The following is a 15,705-nucleotide window of genomic DNA, read 5'->3' as shown; positions in this document are numbered from 1 at the left end:
TTGTTCAAGTGACAGACTTTGGCCCAATCCCTATTCTATTTTTGTACCCCTACTTATTCCCCTTGGCGCTTCAAACAGAGTGATTTACTACTAAGAAATGGGACAGCACTACAGTACCTGCACAAGTCATCATATGTCATCACAATCTCTTACTGCAAATAAGATCCAGGATTGTGATTGGTGTAGTTATTCCAGTTGCTTTATTTTTTAGTTTTTATCTTCAGGAAATCACTGAAGGGATATATCACGTTATCATGACAATATAATGTGGCAAAAAGCTCATAACTGTACTGTTCATGTACAGTTACGAGCCCTAATTTATAATCTTTTATTTGTTGATAATATTTCCCCATAAATATCATTAGTGTGAAAAGGAACAAGAGGTTTGTTGGGGTCATACTGCCCCATACATTTCATTCTACCCAGAAAGTGCAGTAAAATGTATTTGAAGTCCGTTTTTACAAAAACGTAGGCTAATGTGCCTCACATGCTGCTGCAAACTAAAGTGCCCAAGTGCCCCTTTCCACTACAGAAAGTGTATATGTAAGTGTCAGAACTAAACTTTGTAGTAAGTGTAAGAAGATTTCTTGGACCAGGAAGCGCCATTTTTGTTTACAATATGTGGACAGGAGTGAATGCGTTTGCTGTTTCCCAGTAGAAGTGATGGCACCAGGATGCAATGAAGTCAGTAGAGAGATGTGTGATGATGGTCAGAAAAACTTTCGAGTCCAGTGTACAAATTATTAATGGTGGGGGGAACAATCGTTCCAGCATAGTATCACAATATTCCCACAGCAATACTATCATTACACAGGCGCCCATATGGATAGATGTCCAATATATTAATATACTAGTTAGTTAAATAAATTCAGGACTTAGTATATTTCAAATGAAATCGAAAAAAGGACTAAAATGTAATTTCCAACAAAATCTGGCCAAATTAAAAGTTTGAAACAGCCCACTGAATTCATTTTACTCCAATAGCAGCTCAAAGGTGTTTAGGTCCGTGATGATTACACAGTCAGAGGGTGTGTTCTGGAGCTCTGCCTTCTTAGACTTGTGTCGTTTCCACTAAGTTCAGAATCTGACAGAAAAATATCCAGCATGACAACACCAAGAAAGCAACGTAAATACACTGGAGGGGCGAGTAGCAGAGCTGGTACACGTGTCCGCACTATTACTATCACATGCATAAGGAATCGAAGGGTTTCACACACCAGTCGAAAAGCACAACCGCATCGTGCCACATCTAATAAAGTTCTAAACATAGTTTTTATTCAGTGTATAAATATAATATACATATAAAATATAAAGCAACGTGATGTGCTGTGGTGCTGCTTCTCACGGAGAACGATGTATGTCAGATGTTAAAATAAATTGGTGGCTTCACGAAAAGGTTTATGAAGGATTTTCATTAACGTTGATCAATTTTTCTGTTTGATATTCCCATTTTGCCACAGCTTTCCTTTGGGGATGTAATCTTAAGTTAAAAATGTAGCAATATATTTACAATGTCGTAATACTATATCGACTCTAGCCCCTTTCACACAGTGATACCGGTAAATATCTGGAAAATTTCCGGAATGACTTTACCGGTATATTCAAAAAAGCGCTGTTCACACAGGCGAGGACGTTACGGAAATTTTCCGGAAAAGAGCATTCACACATCCATTCCAAAATACCGGTAAATTCTGACATCATTCACCACAAATGAGCTTTAAACGGCTGCGCTTGTATTTGTAAACATTTGACTAAATTACAAACTCTGTGGATGATCAATATTGTGAACAACTTTCGCAGGATCACTTTCGCATGTCGGGATGTTCATAATATGTGCGTGTGCTGGTGCTCACAGGCTGTTTCACAGGCACACGCAAAGCTTGAAGGTAAACAAACAACGGCTTATCATAAGCATCTCATCGATGATTATTTACACAGTTGGCATTAAGAAGAACATTAAAACATGATCTGACTAACATATAGCAGCTAAATGTGTCTGGTAAAATATTCAAAGGCTTTTATTCTCACAAACCGCGCGGACGTAAATGCGTCTGACTGTTGTGATTGGCTAAAGCAGACGTCTCATGTCAGCACGTTCTATACGTGCACGCGCTTATTATGGCAATCTTCCTTCTGCATTCACACAGCGCAGCATTCCGGCAAATTGCCGGTAATGTTACAACTTCTCTTTCCGGAAAATAGCCAGAACGAATTTACCGGTATTTTCAAAAAGGACCTGTTCACACATACAACCTTTCCGGAAAATTGGCGGCAATTTTCCGGAAAGGTCTGTATGTGTGAAAGGGGCTAATATTCCCACCTCTACATATTAGACTCATTGGTGCACATTTTTTACACATTAAATAAAATTTACTAAGAGTTCAACTGTTTGTGGCAAAATTGTTTGGTGTGGTGGAAAACTGACAAACCACAAATGTGGGCGAGTTCTGGGATTTCATACTTTTCAATTTGCAATGAATTAATAATTTGCTAATGTATGGGTATATGAAGAAGGTGATGCCATAATGTGTGCTTTTACAGCGAATGATTTGTCAGTGAATCAGTATGTTTTATAGGTTATTTTATGCCAATAAGGAAATGACGAGGTGAAGAGATTGGGAAAGGCTCAGGAAATGACTTCACATGCCACATCTTTCACCTATATGTCATGAACGCACAGACTATGGGTTACAGCTCTGACGAGTGAATCGGTTTTTACATCTGATCTCTTGAGTCGTTAATCTCATCCCTATAATCCTCTCTTTCTCAATCAATCTCTCTCATTCTTTGTCTTTCATCCCTCACTCTCTTCTCCCACCCGCCCTCTCTCAGTGGTGCTGTTTTCCTTTGATTGAATGATATGATATCCAAGATTCAGTCCCTGCTCTGTAAACTAGTTTATGATCCAAATTACGTTTTTCTGAGCAAGTTTAACCTACACTGAAAAATAATGATTCATTGGATTTGCTAAATTCTTTTAAGGTACGTGGACTGAATTTAAGCAAACAAATTAAATCGAGTATGTTCTACTTAATTTATTTTTTTAAATACAGCCCTTATAAATGGTTTGCAACAACATACCTTAAAACATTTTGTGAATCCAGTGAATCTTTTTTTCAGCATAAGACAATATATTGTTAATGGATTCTGACACATGCCAGAAGACGCTTTTATTTTGCTCTTCATCATTTATCAGGTTTCAGGGGGATGAAGTACAATTCAAATGCATTTAACAAAAACTAAATGACAGTCAGGGTAACGCGGTTGCGCAGTAGGTAGTGCTGTCGCCTAACAGCAAGAAGGTCACTGGTTCGAGCCTCGGATGGGTCAGTTGGCGCTCCTCTGTGGAGTTTGCCTGTTCTCCCTGTGTTTGTGTGGGTTTCCTCCGGATGCTCCGGTTTCCCCCACAAGACATGCCTTACAGGTGAATTGGGTAGGCTAAAATGTCCATGGTGTATGTGTGGTAATGAGAGTGTGTGGGTGGTTCCCAGTGATGGGTTGCAGCTGGAACATATGCTGGATAAGTTGGCGGTTCATTCCGCTCTGACGACCACAGCTCAATAAAGGACTAAGCCGAAAAGAAAATGAATGAATGAATAAATGACAATCATCTGATTTAAATGGTGTAGTGCCTCGACACATGGCACTCACAGTGCTCACAGTGACCATTCCTGTCAACATTTATTTTGATGGTCCATTTGAGTATTAGTAGACTGTCTGCTTAATATCTGTTGATACTGCTTCTTCAACAGACATTTAACTGACTATAAGACACTTTGTAAGTGCATGTCAACTTACCCAACAGTCTACTTATAATCTAATGAGAATTAGTTGGCATGTACATGCAATTTAACTTAAATTCAACAAACGGACCCTCAAAATAAAGTGTTACCTATTATTATTATTATTTTTTTTATTTATTTTTTTATTATGTGTGTATGTCTGTTTAAACACGCACTCAAAACCCAGAGTGTCCACTTTCGCTCCACTTCAAATTGCGTGAACAGAATCTAAAAACAGTGTCTATTTATCACTATGGTGCGTGACTAACAGTCAACTCTACATGAACTGACTGTTTTAAGGATTGCATAGAAAGGGCAACGACACCTGTAATGGAAAGGAAGGGAATCCCGCCATTTTATATTTATTTTAAAGTGCTTTCATGCCTAAATAAAATAAAAGCACAGAACAGATTCACAGTTAAGAGCAAGAAGCGTTCGGCAGTGGGTTGCGTTTAGGGAGGATCAGCTCTTTAATGTTTATTGCCACCCTTCATAGAAAGATTGAAATACGGGAGACATATGGGAAAATAACTTTACGGGATGATAGCGGAATGTAAAATTGTAAAATACAGGAGAATCGTGTGAAAACGGGACGGTTGACAGGTATGTTCAATTCCCACCTCAAGGTCCCATGCTGATCCTTCCCTTCTCTCTGCTCCCCACATTGTCCTGTCTAGACTTTCCTACTGTCCTATTATTTAAAGGTGAAAACTCTGAGAAAATAATGATAAAAAAAGCATTATTAGGATTTTTAAAAATGTTTTATCTACAATGTAGATGTTGCCAGGGTTAATGAAGTTCTGAAATTAGTGTGTTTGTCAAAACGTGTCTTCATGCCTGTTTTTTTTTTTTTGCCTCTCCAGCTTAGTAGTTGAAGAGTGAGAAGTCAAATACTGTTTGGGGATTTACTGAAAAGCTGTGCTAGTTTTGCATGCAGTGCATTCATTATTTTAGCAAACACAAGCTGAATGAGGTGTGGTGCATTGTAGATAATACCTAACACACTTGCACCTTTTCCACCAGCACAGCCCATAATCCCCTGAAAGCAGAGAGTATGTAGGAAAATGAATATTATGATTACTGTTGTGTGAAAGGGTTTAAGAATGAATGAATGGTGTACTGGAAAGTGTGTGCGCATGGGCCTGTAAATAAATAAATTTTGTGTTTCATTACAGATTTTGGAAAATAAAGCTGCAGTGAACTCCAGTGATGTGGTGTCTAACAGCAGGGTAAGTTCTTGTTCAAACAAACATTAATATTCTTTCTTCTGACCATGCACATTTTAGCTGTCAATTAGTAATGTAAATCAATAGCCTACAATTGTCTGACCACAACCACAAATCCATTGTTTAAATGAATGAACAAAGCGAAAAACAAAACTGAAAGCACATTTATGCTGAATGCACACATGGTCTGTACTAATGAGAGTGAGGAAAGACCGGATGGGCTGTGTGGAAAGACCTTTTATGGAGATGGGTTTGGGCATGACCTTGCTCACATGGGCACGTATTTAAATACTTCAAATTGATAAACACTCAAAAGTGCTTAAGGACAAATGTGTCTATATAAACATGTTGTGAATTAGGTGAAATAAAAAAAGAATATGAATTATTTACAGTTTTTAGTGAATGAGACAATATTTATAGAATGTCTTGTTCCAGAATTGCAGGTACATTCCAAGCATTTTCCTTGAACTTTAATGATATTCAATAAATATTGTATAACAAAACAGAGTTGAGAATAACAGAGTTGATATTTTACAACCTTTTGTGCTTTAGCTCAGGATGATAACTCTTTTTAGCCCTTTTTTATTTTTATTATCATTATTTTATTAATTTATTACTATTATTATTTTTATTTATTTTTGCATACAGTTTTTTTCCCCAATTTCTGTTTAACAGAGAGCAGATTTTTTTCAACACATTTCTAAACATAACAGTTTTAATAACGCATTTCTAATAACTGATTTATTTAATCTTTGCCCTGATGACAGTACATAGTATTTTACTAGTTATTAAGTATAAAGACACTTCTATACGGCTTAAAGTGACATTTAAAGGCTTAACTAGGTTAATTTAGTTAACTAGGCAGGTTAGGGTAATTAGACAAGTTATTGTGTAATGATAGTTTTTTCTGTAGACTGTTGAAAAATATATTGCTTAAAAGCGCTAATAACTTTGACCTTAAAATGTTTTTTTAAAAATTAAAAAACTGCTTTTATTCTTGCCAAAATAAGACAAATAAGACTTTTTTATTATCAGACATACTGTGAAAATTTCCTTGCTCTGTTAAACATAATTTAGGAAACATTTAAAAAAAGAAAAAAAAATATAGGGGGTTTAATAATTCTGGCTTCATCTGTATGTATCGCATTTTTCTTGATGTTTTGAAGCAATAAATGAAAAAGAAAAAAGGCACTAACTTCAAACTAGGTGCCAAATGGCATGACTAAAACAGAATTTTATGTATTTTCAACTTTTAGAAAAAAAATCAAAGTTGAAAATTGTATAATCTACTATTTGTTTATCTCAAAACATTTTGTACAAATTACTGAGAGAAGAATAATGAAATGCATAAATAGGAAGAGGAAGTGACATTAATTGAAGTAACATGCTTTTTTTTTTTACCTGTGCTTTACAGATGCCTTAATGCCTTTCTAAAACCAATGCAAAATTAGTTGAGCAGAATATGTGGACAGATACAAAATGTATTTTTTTTAATTACTGAAATGATGAGTAATTATAAATATTGTTTAAAAATGATAAATAATTCAGAAAATAATGCAGATGTTTTCAGCAAATGTTTATTTAGCTTAGTTGAGTAAACACACAAAAAGCTGATTATTTCATAATAACTGAAGCTGAATGTAAAGTTCAGGAGGCAGAGATAGCGGGAGTCTTTAAGTGAATATTTTTCATGAGAATATGTCCTTAAATACGCATACAAACATTGTTTTTAGAGGTAACTTTATATATTGTGTGTTATTCAAAACTTTTATTTCATTAAAGTTTTTTTAGTTTATGAAAAATAGTCGACGCAGTAGCGCAGTAGGTAGTGCTGTCGCCTAACAGCAAGAAGGTCACTGGTTCTAGCCTCGGCTGGGTTGGTTGGCGATTCTGTGTGTGAGTTTGCATGGGTTTCCTCCGGGTTCCCACACAATCCAAAGACATGCGGTACAGGTGATCTGGGTAGGCTAAATTGTCCGTAATGAATGAGTGTGTATGGATGTTTCCCAGAGATGGGTTGTGCCTGGAAGGGCATCCACTGCGTAAAACATGCGCTGGATAAGTTGGCGTTTTATTACCTCGTGGCGATCCTAGATTAGTGAAGGGACTAAGTCGAAAAGAAAATTAATGAATGAAAAATAAAAGAAGGTTTATCAAGGAGATGTAAAATGTACCCGCAATTACATCATAATTACATATGTATAGAGATGTATCATTTAGTCAGTGTTTGGCAGTAAGTGTTCAACATTTTATTCCAAAAAGGCTACTTACAGTAGAAAATTGTTTTTTTATTATTATTATTTAATGAATCTCTTATGAATCTTTTTTTGGAGCACCAGACATAATTGTTTTGGGCATTTCTACAAAACATCAAATATATCTTCAAATATACTTTAAACTTAAGGTGCTATATACTGCATTGGTTTAATATGTTTAATTGTTTTCTGAAATCTAAATAGTAGGCATATGGCTTGGGTAAATAAAAATAAAATCTCCAGAAACGGTTTTATATGCTCGTTTGTTACTCCATAAAACACCCCTAGAATCCGATGGTCCATAATTGACCTTATTTGGATCGTGTTGTGAATATTAATGAGCTCTGCTTTGATGTGCAGGAGACAAACATATCATAATGTATCCATAGTACAAAATCTGAGCCTCTCGTTTTCAAAGTAAAAGTCCCACATACATAGTATATTAAATATAAGCTTAAAAATAGCTAAAGGAGGAAAATGATCATTGTTGTCTCACTAGAAAACCTTGTGGCTTATCAAGTGCATAATAATGATCTAAGAGCTACATGTAAGTCTTATATGCAAATGATGAGGGTATGGGTTGCGCAACAGTCTGCTTTGTGTTCTGATTGCTCACATTTTATCGACCAGGGATTCACACTTATGGAATTTACATGAGAACGAGAAAACAATGCTGTTAGAGGCTCACAGTATGGCTATTTCCATATACTGATCTCTTATTATTCAATAAGTCTAGATTTACCCATATTTTCTTTAAACATTTATCAACCAATCAGAATCAAGCATTCCACAGCTCTGTAACCTGTTCTCCAGGATTCGCTAACAATCACAGCAGCTCCTTTTTTGAATAGATGAGAGATCTTCTGTTCAAATAACTCATTGCATTCTTAAATAACCATGCCAAGTCAAAGCCAAAACATAACTTTCACAGCAGCTTACAAATAATCTAAGCTCAACACATCACATAATGTTTGAAATAATTCAATAACGTCTATACGACTCAGCGCTTCTTACCTGACCAAACACAGATGCCACGATGGGCCTGAGCTTCCTGCGCTCTGTCTCCACTCTTAGGGGCTCGGGCTCCGGGTCAGTGGGCGAGTTTAGACTGAGCATTTTGGTTTTGGGTGGCCGTTTGAAGCTGCCGCCGCTAGAAGAGGTGCTCCATCTCCTCAGCTTCTCGATCTTCTTCCTAAATGACCCCTACATTTACAGAGCATTTTAGTATCACATCTGTCAAATATACATAAATGGAGAATATAGTTGTCACAAAAGGGAAACAATTCAAAAGTTTTTTATTTAGTTTTTTTTATAAATCTAATCAAAGGTTAGATTTAAAAATAGTTAAATTTACTATTTTTGATATAATCCTGAAAAAATGCATAGTTCAGTTCATTAACTGCCATGGTAACTTTAAAAAAATTGCTGTAAATTTTACAATTTTGGTTGCCGGTAATACTGTAAAATGTACAAGTGAGCTATAGTAGTAGTTGTTTTATACTGTAGTTTTATAGCACAATTTTGATAATTAATTTACAGTGCACTTGTAAATTTTACAGTATTTCTGGCCATTTTTACAGTATTACTAGAAAAATTTACAAGCACCCTGTAATAATTACAACCAACCCAGGCTCATTCTGAAAACGTAGTCCCGTAAACGTTTCTGGAGACCACAAAATACGTCCCTGGAGGTATGTATTTTTGTAGTTTTTGTGTTTGCGAATTCACGAGAGGCCGCTGTGTGCGCTTTTTCATATCACAAATGTCTCTTGCGAGTGCCGTTCGCGCCCGCGCTGTTCTCGCGTAAACCCATCGGAGGCCGTTGTCGAACAACCGTCTGTCTGACTGACTGAATGATTGACTGGGCGTGTGGCCAATCAGCTAACCCACCCTCCTCCTTCCCTAAACCCAAACATTTTTACCAATTAACCCGCCCACTCGCTTTCTTCCCTAAACCCAACCAAGGATTTTCAAAAGCCATCCAAAAAAAGAAACGCCCTCGTCTGATTTTTACCATGTTTTCGGACTTTACTACATTCTCACATTGTTACTTGTTCACTGTATTTTTTTGATTCTGTTTTTGTATTACCTGATTTCTGGAACCGCTCTCTCCCGGACTCAAACCAGGTCATCTTCATGGTCAGCTTCTCTCTGCGTCTCAAGTCCGCTGACGTACACGATGAGCTAACTGGACAAACTGGTTGCAGCGGGGAAGCCCTCTACACAGAGGTAAGCGGTCAGCCGGTAAGCGCAAAAAGGAATGGCGTTATACCGCCCCGTACCGTTTGTTTAAAAAATTAAATGCAGCCATTTGTCTTCAGAAACGTCCACAGGACTTTGTTTTTTATAGAAAGAGCCTGGGTTGATTACAACTATGCTGTAGTTTTATAACACAATTAAATTTGTTAATTTAAATTGCCCTTATAAATTTTACAGCATTACTGCCACCAAAAAATGGCCAGGAATTCTGTTTTTAAACATACAATTTTGGACATAACCAACATTTGGGTTAAAATGTCATTTATATTTGTCTGTGCCAATAGCCCTAGTGCTTACTGTTCCTAGCTCCAGGTCCTTTGCCGACCTTTCCCTCTCTGCTCCCAACTGTTTTCTGTCAATTCTCTGAACCATTCTATCCATTAAAGGTTAAAACCTCCTAAAAATAATGATTTAAAAAAGTAATTTATATTTAATTAACCAAAAATGAACACAACCTTTGCTATGTCTATATTTGAAACAGCTCAGCATTTTTAGAGTACAGTAACTAAAGACTGGTGAGAATTGTAACAAGAGAAAGATACATGAAAACCACGTCTATGAAAAGTCTATAAAAACCAAACCAAAACAGACTAAACTGTACATAACAGTGACTGCATGAACATTTTTCAAAACATTTCATTTTGTGTTTCACAAAACATGACTGTTCAAACACTCTTCAAATGATTGTAAATCAAAAGTAAACGAGTTTTTAACATTACAATGTGATATTTCGAACCTTTACATTTTAGATGATCAAATAGTTGTATCACAGCCAAATACACCTCCTATCATATTAATAGAAATATTTATTCAGCTTACAGGTGATCCATAAACCTCAATAAAAACATTGACCCGTATGTTTGTGATCCAGTGTCACAAATGAAGGATCATGTGACATTGATGACTGAAATCATAATGCTTGCAATTCAGCATTGAATCAACAATAATCACATTTTAAAATAAATTAAAATAAAACAATCTTATATGAAATGAAATGAAACGTTTTTGCTGTATTTGTTGGAAGTTCTTTTTATTACAAGGAATAATATAATAGAAAATAGTTGTAGTAGTAAAATGATTGTTGAATATATATATGAATTACAATTTCTGGTTATCAATATAATATAAATATAAAATATTCATCTTTAGTGGGTTTATATTGAGAAGCTACCCTACTGTACACTCAAAAAATAAATAAATAAATAAAAATCTGCATTGTATTCACCCAATATTGTATACACCCAACCATTGGGTTAATTTGTCAATCACACTTTTTCAACCCAATTGTTGAGTGTGTCTATATTTGTCACAACACTGGACTAAAACAACCCAGCATTATTTTCTGACATACTGCATTCCCAGTCAATCCCGCATTGTCCAGTGACCCAGCTCACGTACCTTTTTGACAATGTTGCCTTCAGGAACCTCAATGGTTTCCATGCTGCCTGCTTCCATTGACATTGTTCTCGATGATTACTGATGAGCATCAATGCTTTCCTATAACTCTGTGTTTCCGTATCGCACTAAATCTCTTTAGATTCTGTTGCAGAATTACATTCACTGTTTCCATCGCTGGACGTCCGTCGCTCCTCCTCCTCTCTCTCTCACTCTCTCTCTCATTCATTCAGCCTCAATCTGTTTTGTCCATCTCTCACTCATTCATGTGTAGATTTATGTTTTTTCCCCCTTGCTTTTTGCTGTGTTTATGCTTTGTGAAAGATTAACATGATGAATATTAATGTATTGCAAGACTGTGATTTCTATAAAAAGTATGCATTTGTAAGAAACAACATTTGAAAACATCATCAAGGGAACATTTTTACTTTGATCCTAATAGTCCTTTTTTAATAATTTTACTGTCAAGAAGAATGAATAATTGACATTGAGGGTCATTTTATATCTCAGTCTTGCCTTTTGTGTTGTGACACAATTTTGAAGGCAAATAAAATGTCATTGTATTGTTTTGTTTATATATTTATTTCTTTATTCTCGCTGGAATTCTGTCTGACTGATGTACCGGCCGTGTGTGATTAGACTGTAGATAAGGAGAAATGTTTCATCTCTCATTCTTTTTCCTGATTTACATCTGATTTAATCCTTTATCCTGTCTCCTGCTCTCCGCAAAATCCTCTTACACGTTCATGTTCTTGTCTATAATTTTTCATCCTCTATTTCCACCCAACACCATTTATTTACATCACCGCATTTATATGGGTCATTCAAAATTAAGTCATTGACCTATTGAAAATGTCGTTTTCTTTCTAATATAGACTTCCTATTCTTTTAAAGTAAAAATAATTATGCAAATTAATATTTTGTTAATATTATATTTTGTGCTGTTATAAATAATAACATTATACATTGTTGTTATTATAAAAAAAATCAATGTATAAATATACACAATACACACTTACCAACACTTTAATAGGTACACTTGTCCAACTGCGCGTTAATGCAAATTTCTAATCTGTCAATCACATTGCAGCAACTCAATGCATATAGGCATGTAGACATGGTCAAGACGACCTGCTGCAGTTCAAACTGTGCATCAAAAAGGGGAAGAAAGGTGATTTAAGTGATTTTGAATGTTGCATGGTTACTGGTGCCAGACGGGCTGGTCTGAATATTTTAGAAACTGCTGATCTACTGGGATTTTCACATACAACCATCTCTAGGGTTTACAGAGAATGGTCTGAAAAAGAGAAAATATCCAGTGAGCGGCTGTTCTGTGAGCGCAAATGCCTTGTTGATGCCAGAGGAGGTCAGAGGAGAACGACCAGAGTGGTTTGAGCTGATATCAGAAAGACAACAGAAAGTCAAATAACCACTTGTTACAACCGAGGTATGCAGAAGAGCATCTCTGAACGCACAACACCTGGAACCTTGAGGCGGATGGGCTACAGCAGCAGAAGACCACTGAGGCTACAATTTGCACAGGCTCACCAAAATTGGACAATAGAAGATTGGAAAAAAACATTGCCTGGTCTGATGAGTCTCGATTTCTGCTGCAACGATGATGATCGGGTCAGAATTTGGCATCAACAACATAAAGGCATGGATCCATCCTGCTTTGGATCAATGGTTCAGGCTGCTGGTGGTGATGTAATAGAGTGGGGGATATTTTCTTGGCACACTTTGTGCACATTAGTAACAATTGAGCATCATGTCAAAGTCACACCCTACCTGAGTATTGTTGCTGACCATTTCTTTATGACCACAGCACACCCAACTTCTGATGGCTACTTCCAGCAGGATAACACACGATGTCATAAAGCATGAATCATCTCAGACGGGTATCTTGATCATGACAATGAGTTCACTGTACTCAAATGGCCTCAACAGTCATCAGAACTCAATCCAATAGAGCACCTTTGGGATATGATGGAACGGGAAATTTGCATCATTGATTTGCAGCTGACAAATCTGCAGCAACTTTGTGATGCTATCATGTCAATGTGAACCAAAATCTCTGAAGAATATTTGAAGTACCTTGTTGAATCTCTGCCACAAAGGATTAAGGCAGTTTTGAAGGCAAAAGAGGGTCCACCCTGGTATTAGTAAGGTGTACCTAATAAAGTGGCCGGTGAGTGTACATATATGTGTGTGTTTATTTTTATTATATATTTAATTACAATTATACTTAAATATAAATATTAACAGAAAAAAAAATATAAAAAGAAGCTATGTGTTGTCATTTTCATTATTAATTTTATTTGTGGAGTTCTGTAATGTTACCTAATATGTTATTCTTGAATAAACGCAAAAATATTCTAAAAACTATATATTGTGAGGTGAATAAAAAAATATTCTTCTTATTTTTTTCTGCTTAATTTTACCACCCAATACAAACCTGTGCATGCATCCTCGGAAGTCAGGCCTCTTTTAAATAGCAAATGTGCCCACAAGCAGCAGTCGAAGTAAGTAGGGTGGGCTGTTAGCATCACATTCCACACAATACTTTACAACAGTTTATAGGCGAAGATTTTCAGCTTGTATACTTACTACTTAACACGCATATCCCACACATAAATGATAACGTTATGTAAGATTATAAGGGAAGAGTTAAAAAAAACAATCCTGATCCCTATGATCTGCATGGTACATTTTGTTCTGTTCTCTAGGAACTTATGTCACTCGTAAAAAATATGTTCGATAAATAATCTGAATGTTGTCTGCAATCATCAAAGACAGATTGCTTTAATAATAATAATAATAAGTATTGTGTATATGTGGGTTTCTGCTCAGCATGACAACATTTGAATTCATGTCAGTGAACATGTAACATGGTTTCTTGATTTGCCTGCTGGATCCTCATTTGCTTTGTCCCAGTGGGTTCAAGCTGCCGGTGACGCATACAGTGACTTTTAATACCACTAAGAGCATCTGTTTCATACTGTAACAGCACAGAGCTCACTCTTTTTACAGCTTAAAACGTGAACTGGTCCGTCTGTGCGCTCTCCACTCCATCCGTTCACCAGTTTACTTTGTTTTCCTCTCACATGATCCTTTGCTAACCACTGCTGCTGAAATCTGGGTCAGCACTCATTCAGTAGTGGCTATGTTTATATGCACACTTCTAGTTTCACTCAGAATTAAATCTTTTTAGTTGGTTAAAAAAAGACTTAATATGTGACTGGCTTTAGGAATTTAGGAGCAAATAGCGTGTACATGCACACACGTGCATACTTGTATGTGTGGTTTATGACTTCCCTATCTTACAAAAAAACATAACTATTTGTGTATAGCCAGAAAGGTGGATAATACATAAGATTGAATTCACTGTAAAACTCAGCCGTCAACTTTATCAAATGAAATGAGTATAGTTAACTTAAAATTACTAAAAGTTACTTCTGCTCATTTGAAAAGAGTTTTGAACTCAGTGTTAAAAGGTAATGAGTTAATTAAATCCCTCAGTACTTCAACTTAAATGGAGTAAGTTCACAGTACTCAGATTAGTTTCAAATGGTTTGTAGCAATCGGTTTTCCTAAACGGTTTGAGTTGCCTTAACTTATTGGGTTTTACAGCTCTCTGTTGGTTTGAGTTCTCTTCATTTATTGAGTTTTAGGGCGTACTCACACTAAATGTAAATTACATTATACAAAATAAATTGTACACACACACAAACACAGAGGGTCTTTTAGCAGTTTTTTGGGGGTGGTTGCAGTGTTTTATACAATGGGGCTGTTGAATACTGGATGCTGATTGGCTGATGAACATTCAAAGGTGTGCAGTTGTTTTCAGATAAATAGCAGAACTGGTGTGCAAACCCTCATAGAAAACAACATTTACAGTTCTGAAAGATGCGGCGTGGTGTGCTGTGGCACATCCTAGATGCGTCCCACCTAAAAAGTACATATTCTGCAAAAAAGCACTTTTATAAGTGGTTTAAACACAGTTGAATGACACACAGTCTTTGAATATAACCAGCTAAAATGGTACAAATGTACTCATTTTGTTTTTTTAATCAAACTTGTCTGCGGAAACACTTTGATTGACATTCTCCCTTTGTAGGTGGCATTAGCAGGGGAAAGCCCCGCCCATTAGTCACAATCTCTCCCTCATTAGCATAAAACATTAGATATGTTTTTAAATCTGCCACTATGCTGACACATAGGCATTTGTAGCCCCACCGTTTTTTGAAAATAGCACAACCTCATTTAAATTTAAAGTGACAGTCATCAAAATCACCTCAAAAGGTCAAACCCTAAGGGCTCTATTTTAAAGATCTAGGTGCAAAGTCCAAAGCACAGGGCGCAAAAGCATTAAGCACATGTCAGAATCCACTTTTCCTATTTTAAGGATGGAAAAATCTGCTTTGCGCCGCAGCGCATGGTCTAACAGGGTTGAGCTTATTCTTTTAATGAGTTATAGGTGTGTTTTGAGAATAAACCAATCAGCGTCTCATCTCTCATTCTCTTTAAGTGTCAGTAGCGTCAAGCCGTATTGCATTTGCTATTTACTGTGGCGGACTTTGTGTAAAAACTGAGCGCTTCACTAGCGAGAAAACAGTTAAACAGAGCATCTGCAGCGTGAGAATCAGAGAATGAGCCTCCTCATTCTTAACTTTCACTTTCTTTCTCTTTCGTGGAGAAGGAAACATTTTGTACGCACAGACATCCATTAGCCTATAAATAATTTTGTTTGTTAAGCGCAAAGATTTGTTTCAAAACTATTTCTAAATT

At 36.2% G+C, this 15,705-nt stretch overlaps 1 protein-coding gene across 1 annotated transcript in view; it reads right to left on the bottom strand.

Moving 5' to 3' along the window:
• cabp2a (calcium binding protein 2a) overlaps positions 1–11,189 on the bottom strand; it is a 33,743-nt gene extending 22,554 nt beyond the window's left edge. Inside the window, exons 1-2 of the mRNA XM_009293387.5 lie at positions 10,921–11,189; positions 8,278–8,466 (exon numbers count right to left, since the gene is read on the bottom strand). Of these exons, the coding sequence (XP_009291662.1) occupies positions 8,278–8,466; positions 10,921–10,983 (252 nt within the window). The 5' untranslated portion in view covers positions 10,984–11,189. The remainder of the gene's footprint in view (positions 1–8,277; positions 8,467–10,920) is intronic.
• Between the last annotated feature and the right edge of the window lie 4,516 nt (positions 11,190–15,705).

Source organism: Danio rerio, chromosome 1, assembly GCF_049306965.1.
Source record: "Danio rerio strain Tuebingen ecotype United States chromosome 1, GRCz12tu, whole genome shotgun sequence".
Taxonomy (NCBI): Eukaryota; Metazoa; Chordata; class Actinopteri; order Cypriniformes; family Danionidae; genus Danio; species Danio rerio.
This window is presented reverse-complemented; position numbering and strand designations above follow the sequence as displayed.